Source organism: Pipistrellus kuhlii, unplaced genomic scaffold (genome assembly GCF_014108245.1).
Source record: "Pipistrellus kuhlii isolate mPipKuh1 unplaced genomic scaffold, mPipKuh1.p scaffold_m20_p_8, whole genome shotgun sequence".
NCBI lineage: Eukaryota > Metazoa > Chordata > Mammalia > Chiroptera > Vespertilionidae > Pipistrellus > Pipistrellus kuhlii.
Window position 1 is genome coordinate 45,907,452 of NW_023425584.1, and position 14,861 is coordinate 45,922,312.

Below are 14,861 nucleotides of genomic sequence, written 5' to 3' on the forward strand. Positions count from 1 at the left end.
ACCCCCTCCAATCACTAAGTAGTATTTTTGTTTTTAACCTAGATCTGCCCCCCTGAGAGCTGAAGATGCCCCCACTCATGGCTTAAAACTGATAACCCAAACATGATATTTCATTTTACTAGTTTCAGGCTAGACGTGGGAAGAAATAGACTCTGCTTAGATATTATAGTCTGAGAAAATAACTGTCTCCAGTCCCTAGGAGAATAACTAATTTTCTCCCGAAAACAAAAGGAAAGGGGAAAACTCTGACCTGTGTTTTGATTCCAGGAACCTCTCAAAATATCGTTCCCATGTTATTTCCGCTGCCCCAGGTGACCACTGCTATTATTGAATACTCAGAATGCTGGCGTGCTGGGTCTGTTTTTGAATTCTAAGCTGGTTGAACTGTGTGTGGTTCCTATGAGTGCTTTTATTTAGTAGATTTGAGGATAGAAACTAATTTATTTTGTTTTTCTTGGAAATGGGCAGATTTATTTTTGTTTCTACACCGACTTGGAAGCTGGCAGATGTGCTGAGCAAGTGCCGGGAAACACAGCCTCAGGGTTGCACGCAGCAAACTAACTTGGCGCAAAGGCTCCTGCTCCAATTTCGGCATGCATCATAAGAAAGTTGCCTCTTATCAGTTGAGATACTTTGCTCAAAATGCCCCAATAATAGTGGCTTAAAAAAAAAGTGTGATTCTCTGTTTGATTTTCTTCTTTTTGGGAAAGTAGGTTAGTGATTGTCTAACTACTGTGTTGTATACCTGAAACTAATACCAAAATTATGTTTAAAATAATAATATTAATAAAATATGTAAAAAATAATAAATAATAATTGCTAATAAAATAATAATCTAATAGTAGGTTAAACTAACATATAAGAATATACATATGCTTCCTCTCCTGATTCTTATTAGGGAACTTTCAAATTTCTTTTTATTCACTTTGTATTTGTGTATCACTTACTACTATGAAAAGCAAAAGAACTTAAGTGTACAGTTAATATAGTTTTATATATTCATCTATATCTATATATAGAAATCTGTGTTGTTGGCACACTCAGATCAAGAAATGGAAATTTCCAGACTCCAAAAGGTTTTTTCATGCTTCTTCCCAGTCACTCCCCCAACCCCAGAATAAAAGCCCAAATAACCATTATTTTGCATTTATAACCATAGATTAGTTTTGCCTATAGTTGAAATTCATATAAATAAAACCTTTGAGTCTGGCTTGTTTTTCCTAATCTTAAGTCTGTGGGATGCATCCCTGTGGCAGGTAGCAGTTCTTCATCCTATGTACACACTCTGTGACTGTACAACAAACTTTTAACCAATTTGAAAGTTGATGGTCATTTGGGTCCTTTATAATTTTTAGTTAATATAAGTAAAGCTGTTGTGAACATTCTTACACATGTCTTTTGATGGACATGACACTTAGTCTTTGGGATACATACCCATGAGTGGAATTGCTACATTATAGGATATATATATATTTAGTGTTAGAAGATTTAGTAGCTTTTGTTTTCCAAATTATTGTATTAATTGCTTTTCTACCAGCAGTGTAGGAGACTTTTAGTTAGTCTGCATTTTAACCAACACTTGGTATTGTCAGTAATTAATTTTAGCCATTCTAGGAAATGTGTAGTGGTATCTCACAGTGGTTTTAATTTGCATTTTTCTGGGGACCAAGTCAACAGAGTTGATTTTGTTTTATTATACATTTTCAAACTACTGCCCCTGAAATCTTGATTCATTGAGTCTCCTGAGATGGAGCCCAGGCATCTACATTTCTAAAACACCCCACAAGTGATTCTGATGTCATGACACCTCTAGGATAAGAATTAGGTATTTATCACCACTTCCTAAAGGTTTATTTTCACCATCTCCAAGGAAGTTTTCACAATCTGTGAAGGAGATGGTCATGACAAATAGGATTAAAAATTTTTCTACTTCAAGTACATGAAATAGATTGGACTTTGATTAGAGGTCTCCAATATTTGACTAAATAAACTGAAGAAACCGTAAGGTTGCTTCACTGAAAATTGCAACTAATTGTTGTTTCTTGTTTGTATCCATTTTTTGAGATTTACATTTATAAAATGTTCTTTCATTTAAAAAAATGGTCTGTTCAGAAGTAAGCAGATTATTTTAGCATTAATGATAATGCATACCCTTTGTGGGCTTTTATTTGCTAAGTTATTTAGACATAGATCTATTCAAAGTGCTTCTCTTTACAGGAAAAAATATTTATTCAACAGACCACATAAGTCAGTAATCAATAGAAACCGAGTAACCTTGACCTATTTCCCTTTAATTGTGAGCATCAAGATAACACTTTTGCAATAGAAACCCAGAGCATATTCTATTAGCAAATGTCACCCATCTTCAGAGAAAAGGATCTCCTCTGGTCCAACAAGGACATGAGCAGCACCACAGTTTTATTACCGCATGCTCAGGTAGAGCATGTTTGTGTCACAAAATCTGCAGACCCATGACATCAACTTTTAAATATTCTCCTTACCAATAAGAACGGGTAGAATTGCTTCCCTGGGTCTCAGCTCTTGAGCCATTTGATTAGAAAAACATTTATTCTTTTGAATATTTAGAGGCATTATCAGGGCAACCCAACTTCTGTGATGGCATTAGGGTTTCAAATAGGATAAAACTGTGCATTAAGCTAGGGACAGTGGCAGGCCAGTTTATTATTTGCGGTTCTCCTCACACGAGTCTGCTTCTCTCCACAGAAAGCTGGTTAAGACTTTCCCTACAGTGTTCATTCGTTTTCTAAGTAAAATTCCATTAGGAATTTGTTCCAACAGCTTATTAGCCCTTTCATTGATACTAATTATACTCCATGCCTTCTGAATTAAGAAATAACTCAGGAAATAATTTTACTCACATAAGCAAACCCTAAACTGATATTTGATTCTCGGAAACTTGATCCCAGCATTACTTGGGAAGGGTGGTAAGTTAGAAACCTAGGAGAGCCAAAAAGCAGCAGACGTGGTCCATTCAACTACTTGTAGAGCTGAATGGGGGCAAATGACATGTTTTTATAAGACAAAAGTTTCTTTTTCAGGTCAGTTGATTTAACTTTGGTCAGTAATTTAATTTAGAGAATTTTATTTAGAGAATATTAAGACAATGCAGTGCTTACAGTTAAATATGAAGAGCTGAGTATGATGGCCAGATTAACATGAGAAAAATAATCCTGAAGACTTAACTTTGAAAACAGTACATTTTCTGGGCCAAAGTGGTAGGGCAGTGTCCCTTCCCTTTTCAGGAACGGTGCACATCATGTTGTTTGGGATGGTGGGGCTTGCTTTTTATGGCTATTTTGAGGTCTTTTCTTTCGTGAGCTTGCTAATGAACATAATGGAAGTTTCTTCCTAGTTCCTGGCCCTTAGTTAAGTGCTTAATAAATTATTTCTTTATTTGCCGACACCTTTTGCGTGGAAATCCTACGTAAATTCAATAAATGGCAAATGAGATGATAAGCTGAGGGAAGCGGTGGTGCCTTCAAGAAAAGCTCTTTCCCTGAACGTGAATCCCCAGTTAGAACTAGTTCTCCCTGGTTGACTAAGAAGTAGAACGGATGAACAGCAGAGTAAAGATGAGGTCAAGAGCTGACCCTGATACCCGCAGCACCATGGACCTGCAGGTGCCATGGAATAACATGGGCCACCGTGGAAGGTTGAGTTGGCTTGGGAAGCACTGTGTCATCATGGGGGGAAAAAAATCTGCCTTTTGTGCTAAAGATGGTAGGATATGGTAGATCATCTTCCTTTCCAGGAGCCTCAAAACTAAAGACTGTTCAAGGCAAGATTAATCATGGCTCCTTTACAGCTTCTGGAAGAAAGATCTCTACTCTTCAGATCTCTTGAATATGAAATGATTATCTTCTGAATAAACGGTGTCATTTAGGTCATATTTGTTTTAACTGACAGGATCATGGTTTAGCCTAGTTCCATGTATTTAAACAACTTACCTCCAAACTTTCAAGTGGCTTTGCTTAAGGAAAAAAACAAAAACAAAAAACGCTTAACATGGGATAGAGAATGACAGCCCCACTTTGGTGTTGCAGATCCTGTGAAGCCCCCTGGCAGCTCCTTGCAAGTGGATTTACCGTCAGCTGTCATTACAACACCACCATCCGCCCAGGTGGACTCGTCCTCTGCTGCCCACCCTCCTCCATATCAGCTCCTTAACCTGCCGCCACATCTGGAGACTCTTGGCATCCAGGAGGATCCTCAAGACTACCTCTTGCTAGTCAACTGTCAAAGCAAGATACCTGAACCCACCAGGTAAACCACGTATGCCTGCGTGTGTATGTGTGTGTGTGTGTGTGTGTGTGTGTGTGTGTGTGCGCGCGTGCACACGCACGTGCTCTCATTTAGTAATCTTACCTATAAACTTTTAAGGTTTAAAAGAAACCATCCATATAGGCTTCTATTTTATGCATATATTTCAAGTTTATATTTCTCCACTAATGATCTCTGTTCTTCATGAGGTTTTGTTGAAGAAACACATTCTCTAGCATCTTTGGCAAGGAACACTTTTGCCGGAAGCTCTTTTGGAAACCTGTCTTCCGTTTCATAGTCTTTGTTACAGACTCACAGTATTACTTGCTTAACAGATTTCACTGGTTTATAAATAGTGATCTTGCTCCATTTCTTATGTGATTGTAAACCAGCCAAGGGTCATCTTTTGTTTCTGAAGAAGGAGAGGAATACCTACTACTAGAAGATTTTGAAAGCAAAACGATTCCATTGCAGTGAGTGTGTTGTGGTTGCTTTGGATCTGTGTGAGAAATCATACAGGTAAAATCCCAATATAGCAAAACATATGGGAAATACAAATTGAGCTTCCGTGAAATTGGATGAAATCAAATATATTGCTAAAAGCTATGAAAGGTAGATTTTCCTACCTTGCAATGAAATGGAGCTTACTCAAGCCTTCACTTTACAAATTTTAAGTAGAAAGAGGTATGTGTGTTTCGGTGCTGGACCATAGGTATCATAAAGACTTTCCCAAATCCTGCTTTACCCGTCATTTCCATGCCTGCTCCACGACCCCTCTCTTTTAAGCTGTAAGATAGTTGAATTTGATATTGAGTAATTGGAAGGCTTGAAGTCATGGTAAGTATTGGAGCTAAAAAATAATGATCAGGAGGCCTGTCAATGCCACTAACAGCTGTGACAACTAATAGATATTGATTATATCTATTATCTGAATTTGTAGTATAAATGTATACATGAATTGCATAGTTGATGTGAAATATTTTTAAACAGGGTTATTGGATACTAAGTATTAATGTTCTATAACAAAAATATTTTTTGCATGTAAAAAGTGACTGTTACTGGGATGGAAATACACAAAGCACTGGTTCAAAAAAATTTTATATAGAATTTTTAAGATCCACAAATTCATTTCTGTGACCTATTCCCTAAAATAATGGAATCAAACACTCCAAAATGCATTTCTATATATTTGTTGTAATGGGATTTTACCTGTAAGAGAAAATAAAATAATTTATAAATCAACACTACTTAATATTACCAAATTCTAACTTGATTTTTGCTTGTTTGCCGTGAGTATTTAAAATTACACACTCGCAACTTTGTTACCTATGCTACTAACTAAGATTCTATTTTACGGAGAGTCACAATTATTTTTCAGTATCAACTTTTTAAAATCCAACAGCTAAGTGCCAGTTTTCAGTACATTATCTTTTTATATAAAAATCTTTCATTGAACTCACTGTTAACACAGCTTTCCTGTTGTGGTCAAAATTATGCTCAAATTTATTTTGCATCTATTTTTTATTTTATTTTTTTGCAAAAATGGCAGTTAACAAATATTTATGATGTGCCCACTATTTTGTTAGATGCTCTGAAGGTACAAACTAATTACATAGGTTACAGCCCCCTCAGATACAGTCACCTTCACAGTTTACAAGTAAACTTTGTGAAGAAGTCAAAACATGTAAACATTTTAAACATTTATAGATGGAGGCAAGATAGGAGAATTGCTTTGTAAACCCTTGTTCAGGCTATAAGTCTCAACTCAGACGCATGTAGGAAACATTTCTCCAAACTCCCAGGCTGGATTAAATGCCTCTGTGGGTCTTTATAGCAGCCTGGCTATACCTTCATATCTCTGTTTTATCATAGATTTGGAAACGGATTGATGTTTTTATTCACTCTCCACTAAACTATAAGCTAGCCAGAGGCAGGAAGTTTATTGCTCCTTGTGCTTCTGGCATCTTATAGCTCACGTGTTTGAATTCACTGACAGTGCACATTTTTAGAATATGTGTTAATATGTTGGAAATTACTACCCAGGGAGGAGTAGAATTTGAACTACATCTGGTAGGTAAGAGAAAGGGAGGCTATCATTAGTAATTTGCATAAAAATGCTTGAGGGATAGGAGAGGTGAAAATGAGAGTGCTGAGTTGAAGATCAGGAGGAGGAAAGCCTGCTTGGAGGAAAGGCTTTGGCTTGCGGGACAGTAGGACATAAAATAGGACATAAAAGGCGAAGCCAGGTAAGCCTCAATGCTAAGGGGCGTAGTTTGCTGGCTTTTTGTAGTTCCCACACCCATAGAGGTCTTAAACAGGATTTTCTCTGGGTGTATAAGTGATCTGAAAACCATGTTTGAAAAAAACAAAATTTTTAATCCTCACCTGAGGTTATTTTTCCATTGACTTTTAGAGAGAGTGGAAGAAGGAGGAAAAGACAGAGAGAAATATTGTGATGTGAGAGGAACACTTTGATTGGTTGCTTCCTGCACGCGCTCTAACTGGTCCGGGGAGGAGTCTGCAATCAGAGGTGCATGCCCTTGACTGGAATTGAGCATGACAGTATGATCCCATGCACAGATTGGCAGAAAAGGGAATCCAGGGTACAGAAGTTTACTTAGGAGGGTTCAGTAGTATAGAACTTAACAGAGACCTGAACTTGGGTTGGTGACAGTGGGACTAGAGCAAGGGATGGACACTTGGATAGGAAGAGAGACTTCGTGCCTGAGTGACGGTGGAAATCAAAGAGAATGAACGTAAGCTGATTGGGTTTTGAGCCTAGAGAACCTGAATGAGGACATTTCTTTTAAGGGTAAATCGGAAAGGGCTGTCAAGGTTGGGTTTTGTCTGATACACATAAGCTACTGGGATAACCGAGTAGAAATAGGAACAGATGGAAAATATGGGACTCATAGATGGGATTCGTCAGCATTCTCTGGAAGGTGACCATATGAGACAGGAGAACTTCTTTAACGGCGTGTGTGCTCATGGATGAGAAGATTGAATTCTGTTGGCCATTACTAGGCAGAGAAACAGAAAGAAGGAACCTGTCAATGAACAAGGGGGTGATCCGTGAGGGACGAGGAAAATTAGGATATCACAATATGGGTTCTTTATAACATCAGGAATGCCAAAACATAAATGGAGTACACGGAGCCAGGAGTTACTAAAATATCAGGGAAGCTAAGCCCTTAAAAAATCTCTCACAAGTTCATTTTTAAAACTAGTACGTTCAAGTTCCTACAGGACTTTGGCCAGCATGCATGGGTAGCTAAGGATCCTGTTTAACATTACAGAGTGTGCTGGTGTCCAGATTGTACCTTCATTTTGCCTTACACCCAAATTTTGTGATACGACAGAATGCAGAGGCTGAAAATGGACCCAAAGCATAAAATATACTTTAGTGAGATTCCTCAAGGTTACAGTAATTGGTTTGGAATTGGCTCTCTCTGTAACGTGTGTTTTGATCCTCTTTACAGTATCAGCTAAATGCTTGTTAAAGAAAATTAGTAGAAAGGAGGATATTTCAAGTTGCCCTCCTCCTTGTAGATCACACTGAATCTCTTCAGTACTTGGAACCTTAGACTGTCAGTGGCATAGAACAACAGATTTGCCACTGGTAGGCAACAGAGCAATGGGACCATCTTGATAAATTGTGTTGGCACCACGTTTTTTGCATGCTCTTCCGAGGAAATGCTTTTCCTTGTGTCTGTGCCTTAATCATTTTACCTTTCTAATTCCGGTACGTCAGTGATTGTGGTTTTATGTGTGGATTTCATAGGTGGAGTTGGGGGTGTGGGCAGGTCCAGGCCAGAAATTAGGAAGAATGCTTTTGGTGGTTTTGTGTTGGCGGTGGTGTGGTTGTCTGGTGTGCAATCAAAAAAAAAAAGCAGCATTCGTGCTTTCCCTCTCATGGATCACACACACACAAAACAAAAGTCTAATGAAAAAAAAGCCTTGGATTTTGATTGCTAAGCTATCACTATATGTATTGAAAAGCGGTCGCGCGACCTCACCGTGTTTTATTTTCTGCCGTGAACAATTTTTATTCAGAACACACGCTGATTCTGCAAAATCCACCTCCTCTGAGACGGACTGCAACGACAACGTCCCCGCCCACAAAGCCCCGGCGCCGAGCAAACCCGGGCTGAACGGCTTCTTCCCGCAGCACCTGGTGTACGACTCGCCGCCGCCCCGCGCCGCGCCCGCGCCCGCGGACGCCGGGCTCTACAGCCTGCCCCGCAGCTTCTCCCACGACCTGCTGCCGCGGGCGGCCCCGGCCGGCGCCGACGCGGACGGCGAGCTCTACGTGTTCAACACGCCGCTGGGCACCGCGCACGTGCCCGTCAGCTACGACATTCCCCCGACGCCCGGCAACGCCTACCAGATCCCACGGACGTTTCCGGATGGACCCCTGGGACAGACGTCAAAGCTGGACCCCATTCCAGACGTGCCCCCGCCCCGGCCGCCCAAGCCGCACGCGGCCCACGACCGGTCTCCCGTGGAAGCGGGCAGCCTCGCCCGCGCCGCCTCCGACACCGACACCAGCTACTGCGTCCCCGTCCCCGCCGCTGCGGGCATGCCGGCCTCCCGCAGCAACACCATCTCCACCGTGGATCTGAACAAGCTGCGCAAAGGTCAGCGCCCCTTGGCTCCCACTCTGTTCGAGGTTCATTTGCTCCCACTCTGTTCGAGGTTCATGGTAGAAGATGTGTTGTTCTGAATATGTGTTCTTTTTTTTATTTTATTTTTTATTTTTTTAAATATATTTATTTTACAGAGAGGAAGAGAGAGGGATAGAGAGTTAGAAACATCAATGAGAGAGAATTATCGACCAGCTGCCTCTTGCACACCCTCTACTGGGGATGTGCCCGCAAACAAGGTACATGCATTGGACCGGAATCGAACCTGGGACCTTTCAGTCCCCAAGCCGACGCTCTATCCACTGAGCCAAACCTGTCTCGGCTATTTGTTCTTTAAAAAAAAAAAATAATAATAATAATACATTCTTAACTGATTTCAGAGAGGAAGGGAGGAGGGGGAGAGAGAGAGAGAGAAACACACTGGGGATCGAGTTCACAACCCGGGCATGTGTCCTGACTGGGAATTGAACTGGTGACCTCCTGGTTCATAAGTCTATACTCAACCACTGAGCCATGCCTGCTGGGCTGAATATTTGTTCTGTTAAGCATAGTAGGATACTAAATGATAGTCCTTTGTTTCTTCAGTCTTGCAGTTACCTACTCATGTAGCAAAGATACCAGGGTCTCAGTAGATTCCCGGGAGACTGTGTGGGTATGTGACTGTGTGTGTGTGTGTGTGTGTGTGTGTGTGTGTGTGTGAGAGAGAGAGAGAGAGAGAGAGAGAGAGAGAGAGAGAGAGAGAGAGAGAGACAGACAGAGAGAGAGAGAGAGAGAGAGAGGAGGAGAGAGAGATAGAGGGAGAGAGAGATAGGTGTGCCTTTGTGCATGTTCTGCCAGAAGGGACAAAGAGTTGGAATTTTTCATCCCTGAAGAAGTATAGCCTTAGGAATTCTTTCCTGCCTCAGGAAGTCTGCACCCTCACTCCCTCTTTCTATATATCTTGGGGGGAGGGAGGGTAGACCCTGATGGGACAGAGGAACAGGAAATGGGCCAGCCACACAGCTTCCGAGACTCATACCCTTTCCTGTATGTGTGCCCTTAGGGCCACTTCTATGTGTCACATCTGTGGGGCTCTGTTTCCTTCCTCTGTAGATAAGCAATGTTTGCATTGTGTCTGGCAGGTAATCACCAGTCCCAATCAAGCCACTCTGATTTTTGTTTGCTGTTTTTTATTTGTAAAGCTCTGAGCCTTCTCTCTCCTTATTCCTCATCACTTCATTTATTCCTACTCTGTCTCCTCGAGCCTTCCAGAAGTTACAGAGCTTGAGAGGAGAAAAGTTGAGTCTGGGTTATACCCTGAGATTCTTAATATCCTAAAAATAGAAAGTCAAAGTGTAAAATTTCATACCCTAAAAATGATGTTATCCAGCTGTCTTAAAGAAGATAAAGATTTAATGCATCTAATTCCTTGAAGTGTTTGTGTAATCTGGGTGTAAGTTAGTGAGATATAATGGAGGCCCAAGGTGGTGCAGAAGGTAAGAACATAGAAGTATATTTTTCTCCATTTTTAGGTAACCCACCACCACCCCAGCTTAGACAGACGTCTACTAACTGTCATAATCAAACACTGTTACTGATTAGCATGTGACAAGTGCCTGCATTTTCTAGTGGCTTAACATGCCAATTCAAGATATTAATACTATTCTGTGAGCATCCTTTTTAAGGTCTGTGTGCATATGTACCTGCATGTGTGTATGTGTGTGTTTAAAGAGAGAGAGAGAGAAAATAGGTCATTCCTGATTACCCTGAGAACTGGCAAATGTGGGGGAAAATGTTTATAGTTTGTTCTTTATTTTAGATGCTAGTTCTCAAGACTGCTATGATATTCCACGAACATTTCCAAGTGATAGATCTAGTTCCCTTGAAGGCTTCCATAACCACTTTGTAAGTATAACTGACCTCGGCATGATCGAGTGTATATTTCATTGTAAAAAAATCTTGATGCTTATTTCCCTGAGACTAAATGAAATTATGAAATAGAAGCCTCTTCAGATCCGTATGAAATAGGTGTGACGTGCAATTATGTTTTCCTGTTTGACAGTAGTTTTTGTTTATTAAGAGAAAATGTGTGTGTGTTTTAGAAAACCAAAAATGTATTGACAGTGGGAAGTGTGTCAAGTGAGGAGCTGGATGAGAATTACGTGCCGATGAATCCCAACTCTCCGCCGAGACAGCATTCCAGCAGTTTTACGGAGCCCATTCAGGAGGCAAATTATGTGCCCATGACCCCAGGGACGTTTGATTTCTCCTCATTTGGGATGCAAGTTCCTCCTCCTGCTCATATGGGCTTCCGGTCCAGCCCCAAGACCCCTCCCAGAAGGCCCGTCCCTGTTGCAGACTGTGAACCACCCCCCGTGGATAGGAACCTCAAGCCGGACAGAAAAGGTAAGCAGAGCAGGGCACAGGAGAAGGGTCTAGCTCTGCCTTAACTGTCACTAAATCCAGAACAGGATTGAGACTAGAAATTCTGAAGTATTTTCTATTACCTTAGTTATTAACTTGTTTAAGGGATATTGCTATTATAGGTTAATAATTATTATATGTTGATGCCTACATGAGATTTTAAAATCTCCTGTCTCGACAGCAGAGGTTACAAACTAGAGTACTCACAAGGACTGGCAGGAAAGAGGAGGAGAGAATTAGGAAAAACTTGAGTGCCCCAATTGGAGTAACTAACTGCTCCTGGACCACAACCCTTTATTGACTTGAGAAAGTAATAAAAATACGTACATGCAAATCTTCTGATGTATCAGGAGAAGCCAGAAATTTCACCTTTTATGTGTACTGTCTTTTGACTTTTAAGTTCTAAGAACTAATTTGATTATTTTAAAAGAACAAAACTTTGCAGATCAAACCAGAATATATGGTATCAAATCAAACTTGAGAAACTAATGTGGCTGACAGCGATATTGCTTGTTTAATCTTTCCATTTTGTTGTATAACAACTTCTTAAAATTATTCTTCCTTGCTGGGGAATAAATAAATGCTTTAGTCTTTTCTTTCATACTGGCCTTCATAAGTAACATTAATTCTCAAGTAGCATGGTTTGTCAAGAACTCCATGGAAAAGAAACTTTGCAGCCAAATTGGTGATATATAATAAAGGTTTAAAATTTTAGGCTTGAGTGGTGAACACCCTCACCGCTAGCTGTGTTGCAGCATTGCTGTTAATGTGGCTTAATCTGGACCATCGAGTACATTATTATATCGGTTGTGACTAGTGGCATAACTTCTGGTGTATTCAGCACATTTGAAAAGTCTCATGTGCTATACATAGCTTTTACCTTTTTAAAAAATATATATATATTTTTAATTGATTTCAGAGAGGAAGAAGAGGGAGAAAGAGATAGAAACATCAATGATGACAGAGAATCATTGATTGGCTGCCTCCGGCACGCCCCCATTAGGGAACAAGCCTACAACCCTGGCATGTGCCCTTGACTGGAATCAAATCCAGGGCCCTCAATCCGCAGGCCAGTGCTCTATCCACTGAGCAAAACCGGCTAAGGCTATACGTAGCTTTATTTATTTATTTATTTTTTTAAATATATTTTATTGATTTTTCACAGAGAGGAAGGGAGAGTGATAGAGCTAGAAACGTCGAAGAGAGAGAAATGTCAATGAGAGAGAAATATAGACCAGCTGCCTCCTGCACACCCTCTACCGGGCGGAGGTGGGGGGGGGGGGGTCCGCAACCTATGCACATGCCCTTTACCGGAATCGAACCTGGGGACCTTCCAGTCCGCAGACAGACGCTCTATCCACTGAGCCAAACCGGTTTCGGCTATACGTAGCTTTTTAAGAGCATGTAATGTCTGTGTAAATTTCTCATTAGCCTGGGCTTAGCTCGTTAATATTAATCCTAATTAAGTATCAGTTGTGGGGAAGGGAGACAGACTCACTCAGAGTAACTTAAGAAAGTGAGTTTTGCCAAAACCGGTTTGGCTCAGTGGATAGAGCGTCAGCCTGTAGACTAAAGGGTCCCAGGTTCGATTCCAGTCAAGGGCATGTACCTTGGTTGCAGGCACACCCCCAGTTGGGGGGAAGGGGTGCAGGAGGCAGCTGAATGATGTTTCTCTCACATCAATGTATCTAACTCTCTATCTCGCTACCTTCCTCTCTGCAAAAAATCAATAAAATATATAAAACGAAAAGAAAAAGAGAGTTTTGTTTCCTTTTGCTGTGAGGAAACTCTTGTGCTGAAGTGAGAAAGTGATTAGGAGTCAAAGCACCCCTTGGGTACTGGCACTTCGTTCTGCTCTCTGCATGTCTGTCCTGTGGGAAGTCTTTGCATCTGCTGTGTTCTCTCTCACATTCCTTCCTTCTTTGTGTTCCTCTACTCTTACTCTACTCTGTATCCTCTGCTTGATTTGGTTTTCTGCTTTCCCAGAGCTCGGCCTACAGTGCCCCTCGGTGGCCAGGATGCTGTCTTGTGGTCCCTTTGTACAGGCCCTTGCAGCTTCAGCATCTGCTAGTTCCCTCTTCATCATTTACTCACTTCAGGTCACTCAGAGAGATTGGTCTCACTTGTCATTCACATCAAACCAGATGATGGATTGTAGGCCAGCCCTTAGTTTGGCTGCTGTTGGGTCCACCTTTGGTCCAACAGCTGGGAAGACAGACACATCTAACACCCCTGCCACCCAGACAGCCGCAGAAGCAGGCCATGATCCAGATGGTTACCTTAGAAAGGGTGTAAGCATCACTGGCTTTTTATTTAATAATTTTTCCTTCTGTTACTCTTTGTCCTCATTTGTCTTTAAGTTATTTAGACACTATTGGTCGTTTTCTTCTTTGCCTGCAATATGTGCAAGTATTTTTGGACATGCGTACATTTAGCATGGAGCTCAAGGTTGCCAAAGGATTAAAAATACAAGTGTCATGAACTCTTTGCAGTTATTAAATATTCATTTTAATGCTGTACTGGTTCTTTTATTTTTTTGTAATCAGTGCATAGTAGCAGCAGAGCTATACTTTTTAACGACAGTCATCACAGTTGTGTATCTTGAGGTCTCCCATCAATGTGGAGGTGGTATGGGTTGGGTGAGGTACGGGCTCCAACTCCCACCTGTTTTACTTCCTGCCTGTTCCTTCCTCCCCTTGGGCTGCGCTTAATTCTATGTGGTAAGCTTAATGCAGAATCAGAAAAGATCCTTATTTATATGTTAGAAAAGTTGTAAAATAATGCTTTTAGTTTCATCTAGATCTAACAGAGCTCATGTACTCCATATTATAATAGACAGCATATCATAATAATATGGCATGTATTAGTATACTATATACTCCAATATTTTATATATATAATATATATAACATATTTGTATATTTACACCTCCCTATGTGTATAGTGACAGTATATTCTAGAAATTGGCAGAGTAATTAACCTCCATAAAGTGACTTCTGGAGATTGTGTTCAGTCTTTTACAAAATTAGCTGAACTGTTAAGAGACAGTTCTGAGCTCATGGGCCAGAATATTTATTTGGTATATTTTCTTAGATGCAAAATGAACTTGAGAAAGCACCCAGAATAAATACCCACATAGTTTTTGGCAAAATCAAGGAGAATGGGTTTTGCAAAATATTAGTTACTAAAATCATAGTAATAAAGAAAAAGTTACCCTAGCCGGTTTGGCTCAGTGGATACAGCATTGGCCTGTGGACTGAAGGGTCCCGGGTTCGATTTGGCCAAGGGCATGTACCAGTACCTCAGTTGCAGGCTGGGTCCCTGGCCGTGATCAGGGCGCATTTGGAAGGCAACCAATCGATGTGTTTCTCTCTGTGTGTCTCTCCCCCTCCCTTCTATTCTCTCTAAAAATCATTGGAAAAATATCCTTGGGGGTGGATTAACAAAAATAATAAATAAATACGAAAATATTTTTGCTTTTCTTTAGTAGTATCCTACTTTTTCAGTAAATATGACACAAGAGAGGATGCATGA

General features: G+C 40.7%; 1 protein-coding gene across 6 annotated transcripts in view; it reads left to right on the forward strand.

The window, feature by feature from the left end:
• The window catches only part of GAB1 (GRB2 associated binding protein 1), a 119,676-nt gene that overhangs the window by 88,378 nt on the left and 16,437 nt on the right, over positions 1-14,861 (forward strand). For 3 of the 6 annotated variants that reach the window (XM_036423443.2, XM_045576751.1, XM_045576752.1), the window contains exons 3-7: positions 4,065-4,284; positions 4,674-4,754; positions 8,335-8,918; positions 10,723-10,808; positions 11,006-11,309. In XM_036423443.2, the coding sequence (XP_036279336.1) occupies positions 4,065-4,284; positions 4,674-4,754; positions 8,335-8,918; positions 10,723-10,808; positions 11,006-11,309 (1,275 nt within the window). The remainder of the gene's footprint in view (positions 1-4,064; positions 4,285-4,673; positions 4,755-8,334; positions 8,919-10,722; positions 10,809-11,005; positions 11,310-14,861) is intronic. The other 3 variants (XM_036423444.2, XM_036423445.2, XM_045576753.1) reach the window with 2 other exon arrangements.